At 39.7% G+C, this 10,862-nt stretch overlaps 1 protein-coding gene across 1 annotated transcript; it reads right to left on the bottom strand.

Moving 5' to 3' along the window:
- Positions 1-201: 201 nt before the first annotated feature.
- On the bottom strand, positions 202-10,232 carry LOC147386084 (uncharacterized). Its single transcript, XM_086423932.1, has 2 exons — positions 5,498-10,232; positions 202-5,412 (listed from the first exon to the last, which is right to left on the bottom strand). The coding sequence occupies exons 1-2, from the start codon at positions 5,955-5,957 to the stop codon at positions 4,964-4,966; spliced, it is 909 nt and encodes a 302-aa protein (XP_086280058.1). The 5' UTR covers positions 5,958-10,232; the 3' UTR covers positions 202-4,963.
- Positions 10,233-10,862: the final 630 nt, after the last annotated feature.

Below are 10,862 nucleotides of genomic sequence, written 5' to 3'. Positions count from 1 at the left end.
TCTTCCATCTTAAATCATTTTCGATGAAATGTAGTCATCGAAATTCGATTGAGATGCCAAAAATTTTATTTTTTTTATTTATGAAAACGATGAATGCAAATGGTTAAGGCAATCAATCGTGAGAAATGTGGGAAATGGGGTTCAATAAGTGATTAGAAAGAAAATGTTTACTAAATAATTTTCCCTATTTCTATTTGTAGGCATCAAAATTTAAACGGGCCCCTAAATCCTTCTAAGTTAACAAAAAGCCCACCAAATCAAAATTTGGCCCACAAATATAAATTGAGGGACGGGCCTCAAATAGTTTGGGTTTGGGTTTTCGCAGTTAAAACCCATGATCCGACAAATTCAAGTGATCCACATTAAATATTGGGCCTTACACCTAAATAAATAAGTTTGGCCCGATAATGATCCATTAAATCCTTAAAATTGGATTTGGACAAATTTAACCTTTTAAATAAATCAATTAAACTTCTTTAAATTGGGGGTATAATTGGAAAGCTAAATTACTTTTAAGTCTATAAATACAAGAGCCTCTCTCATTGAGAGGGGATCTGGATCACTTTCTCTCAGAAGATAGAAACTCTCCCTTTGGAGAAGAAGAAGCTCTCAAGCCCTCCTCCAGAGACAAAGCAAGGTTCTTCAGAGATCCGGACTCCGACTAAAGAGAAGATCAAGCACAAAGCCCTTCTCCGGAAGTCAAGAAAACCTTCTCAGCCGATAAAGCGCGAAGCTCGGAGAGAAGAAAATCTACAGAAGCCTCTACAGAAGATCAATCACAAAGCAAAGCCATCGTCCAAGCAACATTCTCAGCTGATAAAGCGCGAAGCCCGGAGAGAAGAAAAGCTACATACGTCATCATCACTATTTTTTGTACTTGACTGTTAATCAGAGGAAACATTGAGATCTGTATCCACCTTTCATCAAAAATCAATAAAATCATTTGCGATTATATTTCACGAATCTCGAGGTAGATCCATTGAAATTTATTGTCGACAAATTTCTGGCACGCCCGGTGGGACTATCTCAACCTCTCATCTTTCAGTCAACTACAAGAACATTACCTAAAGCATCGATGGCATCTCGCAATGTCAACGCTATCGCATCTGCCGTTATTGAGAAAGGTAAGAAAATCCTTTCTTCCAATCTTGAATCTGATCAGGTTACTAGTCGTGATCATCATGTGACACGAACAATGACAAAGACCGGTGGAATCAAGCTAATGGAGCCTCTCCAGCATCACTCCAAGAAACGTACCACAAAAACAGCACTTACCACGAAGGAATCGTGGGCGGACGTGGTAGAAGACGACTCGTCAGATTCTGGATCTGATTCGAAGTCAAGCGAGGGATCGTATAGATCTTTATCGATCACTTCTCTGTCACAAACTCACACATCCATCAGAGCAGTAATGACAGCTGAAGCGCTAACGATGGAGGAACAAGTTGCTCAGATGGCAGATACCATCAACAAGTTAACAAAAGCAATGGAAGAAAAATATATTCAAATTGCAACTCTCGCCAGCCGTTTGGAGCATAAAGACAAGGAGAATGAATCGAGTGCTGGACCTTCGCATCCTCCAGGATTCACTCCCGAAGCGTACATGATTCCGCGTGAAGAAGAACGAGAAGATTATGCTGGTTCACGAAAAGCTACTCGAGATCCACCACAAGGGTCTGTTGCCTCGTTTTTTGTTCAACAACTGCAAGCAATGATTACTGACACCATTCGTGCTCAGTATGGGGGCATGCCATAGTCCTCATTGGTCTACTCAAAATCTTACACTCAACGCATCGAACAAATGCGTCTTCCGACAGGATATCAACCACCAAAATTCCAACAGTTCGAAGAAAAAGGCAATCCAAAACAGCATATTGCCAACTTTATCAAAACTTGCAACAACGCCGGTACATTCGGAGACTTCATGGTGAAACAATTCGTTCGCTCCCTTCGCGGCAATGCATTTGATTAGTACACTGACTTGGAACCCAACTCAATAGACAGTTGGGATCAACTTGAAAGAGTGTTCCTCGGCCGCTTCTACAGCACTAGAAGAACAGTGAGTATGGTGGAGCTCGCTGCTGTCAAACAAAGGAAAGATGAACCGGTTATCGAATATATTGAGCGATGAAGAAATCTTTCTCTCAACTACATGGATCGACTCTCTCAATCTTCTGCTATTGAAATGTGTGTTCAAGGGATGCACTGGCAACTCCTTTACATCTTGAAAGGAATCAAGCCACACACTTTCGAAGAGCTAGCTACTCGAGCCCACGACATGGAGCAGAGTATAGCTGTGCATCAGACTCCATGACCAGACGAGCCTCGAAGACAGGAAAAGAAGGATGGCAAGTCCTTCAAAACTAAAGAAGTTTTATCTACCACCACTAGCAAACCTGTCAAAATCACATGTAAAAGAAAAGAAGATCAGCCACGAGCTGATTCAACACAAGAAAAAGGAAAAGCTTGAAAAACTCTTAAATAACTTGAGACGAAGGAATACCTTTTTCCTGATGCTGATGTCTTGGGCATGTTCGAAGAGTTGTTGAAATTAAAGCTCATTGAACTTCCAATGCCCAAATGACCTGAGGAAGCAGGTCGCGACAATAATCCGAAATATTGTCACTATCATAGGGTGATTAGTCACCCGATTGAAAAATGCTTCGTCTTCAAAGAGAAGATCATGGATTTGACACATCAAGGAAAATTTGAAGTTGACTGTATCGAAAATGTTGCTACTTCCAACATGACCTCTGTCACTTTTGGATCTTTTGATCCAATACTCTTAACAAGTCAGTATGCTACGCAGATTGCACCTCCTTAGATCACCAAAGTTTTACCTAAACCATCACTACTCATATCCGTACATTCCAATGTTGAAAAGGCCCATCCCACACTGCGGGCAAGGCCAAATAAAAAAAAATCATCACCTTTCCCACTTCACTTCAACAAAAATCACCTCCGACTTCAAATTCAAAGTCGAGTATCTCAGAGTCTGCTTCAGTTGATGACGAAGGATGGACAATTGTCACTCGTCGAAAAAAGACGCCCTACATATGTGCCAACTCCTTCTATTTTGAAGCCAAAGAGAAAGAGAAGAAAGTCAAAACCAAGTACAGGGCCAAAGAAACGAAAGAGAACAACAAAGAAGAAGGCTTTCCGAGTTCCGCTCGCAGACCCCGAAGACATCTTTCAGCAATCTCCTCGTCTGTCAGTCACACTTCTAGAATTCTTACCCAAGAAACTCTTAAAGGAAGTCTGCACGGTTTCATGTCATCAAGTGGAAGCAGAAATGCTAGAGGATGATATCGGTGATAGGGCCGAAGAACATCCTATTACTTCCAATGAGGGAGATCAACGACTTGAGAAAGACAATAGCACCTCAGAAATAGAAGATTCGCAGGTCGACTTGGATTTGTCCAGTGAATTCCAAAAAGTTCAGCTTACTTCAAAGTAAAGCTCAACTGATTCAAAACAGGAAGTTCAACCTGACATATATCTATAACAAGATAGTATGTGTATGGCCACAATCACCTTCACTGACGAAGATCTCCAACTGGGGTCTCGACCTCACAATAGGCCTCTTTATGTTACAGGTTATGTGAGGGAAACTAAAATTCAAAGAATCCTCCTAGATTGCGGTTCTGCGGTCAACATCATGTCAATTCGTACTATGAAACAATTTGGCATCTCATCGGATCAACTTCCTCGCAGTAAGTTGATGATTCAGGGCTTCAACTTAGGAGGTCAAAGAGCGATCGGTATGATAAGAGTCAAGCTTTCTATTACAGATTTAGAGTCAACAGCGCTCTTCCACGTGATTGATTGTAAAACTTCATATCACTTGCTCCCTGGCACAAGCCTAAACTGTTTGATAATGCTCCCCAGCACGAGCCTAAACTGTTTGATAATGCTTCCCAGCACAAGCGTAAACTGTTTGACAACGCTCCCCGACACGACCCTAAACTGTTTGACAATGCTCCCCAACACGAGCCTAAACTGTTTGATAATGCTCCCCAGCACGAGCCTAAACTGTTTGACATTGCTCCCCAGCACAAGCCTAAACTGTTTGACAACGCTCCCCAGCACGAGCCGAAACTGTTTAGCAATGCTCATTATCGTACGAGTTTAAACTACATGATACTCCTGACCCCGCAAGAGTTAAAACTGTGAAGAATAGAGCTCGCTAGATTGAAAACCTGAGAGGGCGATCTAGGCAAAACTTAGAGCATCCATCTGAACTACGTTATGGTTTGATCCCGTTTTTGGGTACGTAGGCAGCTTGTAAAGTTACTTCAGGTTCAACCACATCAACAAAAAAAAGAAATATACTCGTATAAGGAAAAAGGGGAATTTTATTAATTTCAAAAAAAATAAACAATGTTATAATTTCCTAAGTCCTATACAGTAAAAAAAAAATTAAAAAAAATAAAATAAAAATAAACTTAATATAAAGAAGTAAGGTTCCAAAACTTCTTCTTCAAAGACACTTTCTCGGCTTCGCAAGTAGCTATTTCATCATCATCAATGATTGGAGCATTAGATAGGCGAGTACACTCCGCCTCAACAGTAAGTAGAGCCTCCTCCTCTTCTTGAACTTGAGTACTAAGAGATTCTTTAGAAGCAGCGACTTGTGGTAGCATTTCTCTGATCTGAGTCAACTCGTTTTCTAACTCAACTTCTCGTTTAGTCAGTTCAACTTCTTTATCTTTAACTTCAGTCAGTTGTATACGTAAACTATCCATTGATTGACGTTTTAGCTGAACTTCCTGATCTAAGACAGATAGCTGAAAATCCCTATCATCTGCTGACAAAGATGATAAAGCCTTCTCTCATCTTGAAAGATACGCTTCTACTCCAGTTATAAGTGATTCGAAGAAGTTAACAAAAGGCATAGGATCAGTTCTGAAAGCATCCTTGAGAGAAGAAATAATGGCAGGCATATGAAGTGATTGCCATTCTCTTAGGTTGAAAAGCCAATATTAAGCATCAACTCAACTCTAGATCGAAGGAATTCATCACGAGCTCTATGTAATGCTTGTTGAACGCATAAGTCGATGTCACTATCATGTAGAGAAGCTTGTCGAGTTTGGGTAGAAACAGTAAGCATTCCATGTGACTTCGGAACAATCACAGATGAATCAACCAACTTATTAGAAGTAGATAAAGCTAATGCGATAGGAGCCGTATGTGTAGTTGAAGTTGATGGAGTGCCACGAGAATTCTGACGAGGACATGAAGAAACCTCGTCCCCATCACTCTTTGAGGGGTCTTCAGTATCAACCAATTTCGAAAGCCCTCTACTAAGATGACTAGCATTCCAAACATCTCCCATACCCGAGAAGACAGGGAGGATAGGAAAATCTTCTAAGGCGAACAAATCGGCAATGGAATGTATATTGGTTGATGATTCTGCGAGATCAATTAAATCACAAAAGATTATACATTAAAAAAAAACATGAAATTTCTAAGAAAGGAAAAAAGTGTGTAAAATTACCTTTCCTAAGAGACACATCATTCTCAACTTCAGCTTCTTGCCTATCCGGAGTCACACTCGTATCTTTAGACTCAGTCTGAACAACAGGCTTCAAAGAACCCATTGGACTTGATTTATGAACAGCTTGTTCTACATCTACCCCAACAATGTTGGCCTGTTCCATCTGAGTAGTCGTTGGCGTTGGTAATAGTTTTTTGAAACGCAATTTCAATCTAGACTCCGTAATGACGTTTTGCGTATCATCAATGCGTGTGTGTTCTATTCTTCTTTTTCGAGAAGGTTTTTGCGTGGTAAGCAAAGTACGACGTGCCTCACGATCTTCAAATCCTTTTCTTTCATCAAAATTAAAGTTCGGAACGGAAACACTATCTTCAAGAAGACGAAAATCAAGGGCATCCAAGTGAGGTAGTACATCTTGAACCCACCAATCCCTATAACTCTTATCAAATTGCCGACTCATATCTTGCACTTTCGAAGGAATAAAAAAGTCGACTTGACTTTTGGTCTGAGTCAAAGACAATCATAAATTGTATAACTCTATCCCATCCACGGATCTTGTGAAAAGAATCGGAGTTCTGGGGATACGTTGATGAAAACCTTGTTGACGAGCAAACCTGTGAGGACTATACATTTTCACCTCGCAAACATCACCATATCGAAACATAACAAATCCAGGACGACAGCTTATCATGAAAGCTTGAACTTCAGAAGGATCATCACCATTATCAGTCCGTATCCTTCTATGACCTTTTGGTGGCCAAATCTCCTCAGGATGCCATTTAAAATCACTAGAATCCATGGTGATGATCAGATCCCTCGCATCTTTAGTACTATCTTCCCAATAAAAGTATGAGTTGGCAACACCAACTGTGTGAACCAAATACGGATGAACAAAGTCAGCATCAATGCTACCAAATACTCCCCGGGGAAAATGAAGTCCAACCCACCCAAACAAGTAATGAAGAGGATAATAACTCATATAAGCACCTACAACTTTCTGTGTTTTCATACCCCAATAGGTCTAAGTTAGACCTTTGTACAAACAACATAGAAGTGGAGGTACCAAACTGAATATAATACCTCGGGCCATCAACGCTGCTACCTTGAAAGTGCCTGGACGAAAAACATCACCATCCTCACAAGGAAAAACAAAACGACACAACCACAATGAGAGATATGCAGCTATCATAGCTTCATCTTCGACATTCTGATTCGCAGGAAAACCGAATCTGATAAATGGATTCTCTCCCTCTTTACGACCCCCTTTAGCCAAAGTAACTCGAGAAGAAAAGGGTCTTCATAATTTTGTTCTAGGATACTGACGGCCATTACGATTAATGTAGAACGATTTTGCCCTTTCTTTATACTCTACTGTCAGACGAGGATTAGAAATTCGTTTAGCTTTAACGTACCAGAAATCAAGCCACTCACTGTGATTAACACAGTCACTCACTTTTTCAAGAATCAGTAAAGCATGTGCCTTGAATAGATACTGACAGGAAAGAGGAAGTCCTGAAACACCGTTGCAACCCATGAGTTCATCGAGACTGGGTACCACTTCTTCATAATACTCACCGGTGATAGAAAGCTCAGAAATCTTTTGCATTTCCCATAATGAAATGCCAACTTCCCTACGACCTGTCACAAAGGTATTTCGGGACACCAAAACTTACACAAAGCCCGGTACATACCATTAGGACGACTGTACTCCTTACTAACTGCAAATATAGCTTCACCAAGGGAAGCTGTCGATTTTCTACTTTGTAGTTTATGGCTTACGTCCAAGCTCCAGTCCCAAAAACCACTGAGATATCGAATGTCGCCTCGATGTTCAATATCCGAACCCCATCAAGTGAAACGTTGCATGATTTTCTTCGTCAAAACAGCCTGTGGACAATTGCAACTTCGATCATGATGTGGAGGATGACATAAAGATGGCTGACGCTCCGTATCAATCTCATCTCCAGGAAGTAGGTCAACCGTTGAAGGATATTCACTCAAAACTGCCAAATCAAGTGATGTGTCCTTTTCTGTATCATGTGCCTTCAAAGGACCAGTCATCGGTATGCACTGCAAGTTTCAGCTCCACAGATGAAATATTTCCTCCCCTTGAATGACCAGATATCATAACATGGGGAAAACAAAGCCATTTTCCTTTCTGAGAAGGATCTACATGGTCATCTACCCAACCTTCACGCGGTAAGCTTTGTTTGAAACGATTCTTATTCCTTGAACCTTTGGAAAAGGTGTCCCTAGCCATCTCTGCGAAATTTCAACGAAAAAGAAAAGAATAAACACATTTATTCAAAAAAAAAATCTTACTAAGTACTAGTGTCACATTGACTAAAAGTATATAAGAGTATGAATAAAAATCCATCATGTTCAATAATGCTATGGCGCTAGAAATTAGCCAATTGACGTTTGTCAACTAGTTGACATTGTCCACTCTTAAGCACTAATGATAAATGACTGCTTTAGAGCTTGGCCAACTAGCTGGATAAATAGATCGTCGCATGGTTCTTCTGCTTGAATAAATCCTGCTTCAAGTAATTTTTCTAGCCAGTTGATGTTTGTCAGCTAGTTGACGTTGTCACCTCTTAAGCACTACTGATGAACAGCTATGTTAGAGATTGGCCAACCGACTGGACAAATAGCTCGTCGTATGGTTCTTCTGTATGAACAAATCTCGTATCAAGTGATTCCTTAGCCAATTGACGTTTGTCAACCGATTGACATTGTCCACTCTTAAACATTACTGATAAACAATTGCTTTAGAGATTAGCCAACCGGTTGGACAAATGGCTCGTCCCATGGCTCTTCTGTTTGAACAAATCTTACTTCAAGTGATTCTTCAAGCCAATTGACGTTTGTCAGCTAGTTGACGTTGTCCACTCTTAAGCACTACTGATGAACAGCTATGCTAGAGGTTGGCCAACTAGCTGGACAAATAGATCGTCGCATGGTTCTTCTGTTTGAACAAATCCTGCTTCAAGTAATTTTTCTAGCCAATTGACGTTTGTCAGCTAGTTAACGTTGTCACCTCCTAAGCACTACTGATGAACAGCTATGCTAGAGATTGGCCAACTAGCTGGACAAATAGATCGTCGCATGGTTCTTCTGTTTGAACAAATCCTGCTTCAAGTAATTTTTCTAGCCAATTGACGTTTGTCAGCCAGTTGACATTGTCACCTCCTAAGCACTACTGATGAACAGCTATGCTAGAGATTGGCCAACTAGCTGGACAAAGAGTTCGTCGCATGGTTCTTCTACGGATCCCATGATCATCCTTCCATCTACCATGTATGGAATTCTCTTCTACATATGTAATAGAGGTATAGATGTTCTTTCAATCCCTAAGAAAGCTACGCATGTGTTGGAGATAGATGAAGAAAGAAATTCAGAATCATCAGTGTTCATAGGTGGAAATCATTAGGCAAGTGTATTAATGCTGAAGCAAATGCAGCAAAGGAATCTTTCGAGTCCATGCTTGAAACACTATCAAGAGCAATGAAAAGAGAAGCCGATGCAACCCCTGTTTTTTTTAAAATGAAAAATTGGGGATTGCACATGCTATATGTTCTTGTCTGTATTCCAGGACCCATGAGAGGTGAGCCTTGTTGTTCTGATGAAGAAATCAGATATGCCAAAAGGATCATAACTTCCTTTTCCCCAAAATTATGCTCTGTTAGGTCTCTTCAACAGCATTGTTATGATCTGGCTTGCCTCTATGGTACACTACATCTTTGCCATATTATTATCTACTTGAAAAAAAAAAATCAATGTTGTCACCTCCTCATCATTACCATTAACATGGGTAGTTCATGTAGGAGAGAAAGGAACACAACTTACTCATGAACGTGATCTCTGTTACAACATCAAAATTGTTGGATATGGATCCCTCAATTTCAACCGTGAGACAATTAAATAAAAAATTTCTGGAAAAGAGGAAATGGTTTTAAAAGCTATATAAAAAAAAACTTTCCTTGGATTACAGCAATACAAGAAGAAAGAAGCAAAAACTCGGAAAGAACCTACAAACAACCCTTTCCAATAAAAATGGGATGAGGATTCCTTTGGCGGATATTAGGGAGAGATCACTTACATATGATCTGATGTAAACGTCACTCCTATGAACTGTTGCAAACCCCTTCCAAGAATCTGTGTTGTGTTCTGTTTATAAGAAAATAGAGCCTTCTTCAATAAGATCTGATGTGTCAAATTAAAAAAAAAACTCGCTGCAAATCTCTTCAGGAATCAACCATCACTGGTAGCAGTCTTGTGTTGTATTTATGAGAAGATAGAGCCCTCATCAATGAGACGTGATGTGTCGAATTAAAACTCTCGTTGGTGGTGCACTCTATTAATAAGAAGACTGGAGTTCAAATGTTTTTTGAACTCGTTATGGAGTTTGTATGGGACTAAAACTTTGTTTGGAGGAGTAAGATTAAATAAAGAATGGGAAGGAGCTACGAATCCAATTTTACAAAAGCTAGAGTTTTAATTGAAATAGAAGACTAATGGAAGATCTCGATTCTAAATTGATGAAATATTTCAATAATAAAAAAAAGTGAGTCCGCTTTAAAAAAAAACAAGAGAGTTTGCAACCCAGTATGAGTCCGCTCAACTGGACTCAATTGATATTGAGACAACTCAGTCAAAATTAGAGGTTGTAACTTCTCAAGATCAACCCAAACGAGCCAACCCAAACAAGAATTATCGAATATATATATATATATATATATATATATATATATATATATATATATATATATATATATATACGAGCAAATCTTTCTTCAATTCTAGATTTGAATCGGATTTCAAACGAAAATAAATAAATAAATATATATATAAAAATAAAGAAGAAAAGCTTGAAGAGCGAATGACCGAAAGTTGCCGAAATCTGTGGAGATGACGAGAGAACTCATAAAAAATGATGCAAGGTTTCGTCGAGAGCAAGAGGGAGAGTAGATCCATCGAGATTCAAGAAAGCTTGACGAATTCGGAAGCTAGAAAAGCCTTCATCCTTCGCCTTGGCAGCAACTCCACAATGGCTAGGGTCGTCGATCGAACCAGATCGGCACAGATGGAGACCTAAACCTCTAGATTTCGACTCTACGGCTAACTTCTTGAAGCGAAAGCTCGCTTAAGCACCTTCGATAGATCCGGATGAAGGGTTTGAAAGGCGCTTTCGCTGATGAGAACTTGATTCCAATCGAAGACAACAGAGAAACAGAGATTTAGAAGTTTGTTACAATCTCTATTAACACCCCAATTTTTAATTGATAAGTCTCAAAGGTTTTGCACAAACCCGTATAAAACAAACAGCAAAAGAAAATACTATCTTCTTGAAAGATAAGAAGCT

The sequence above is a fragment of the Akebia trifoliata genome, chromosome 14 (assembly GCF_017979445.1).
Source record: "Akebia trifoliata isolate Shusen 1 chromosome 14, ASM1797944v1, whole genome shotgun sequence".
NCBI classification, from domain to species: Eukaryota; Viridiplantae; Streptophyta; class Magnoliopsida; order Ranunculales; family Lardizabalaceae; genus Akebia; species Akebia trifoliata.
The sequence above is the reverse complement of the archived record's forward strand: the minus strand, read 5'-3'. Positions and strand labels throughout refer to the sequence as shown.

Coding starts and splice junctions, on each gene's coding strand:
- LOC147386084 (XM_086423932.1), bottom strand. CDS start 5,957: ATGAGTCGGCAATTTGATAAGAGTTATAGGGATTGGTGGGTTCAAGAT. Junction 5,413..5,497: donor TGATGTGTCTCTTAGGAAAG/GTAATTTTACAC, acceptor TTGATCTCGCAG/AATCATCAACCAATATACAT.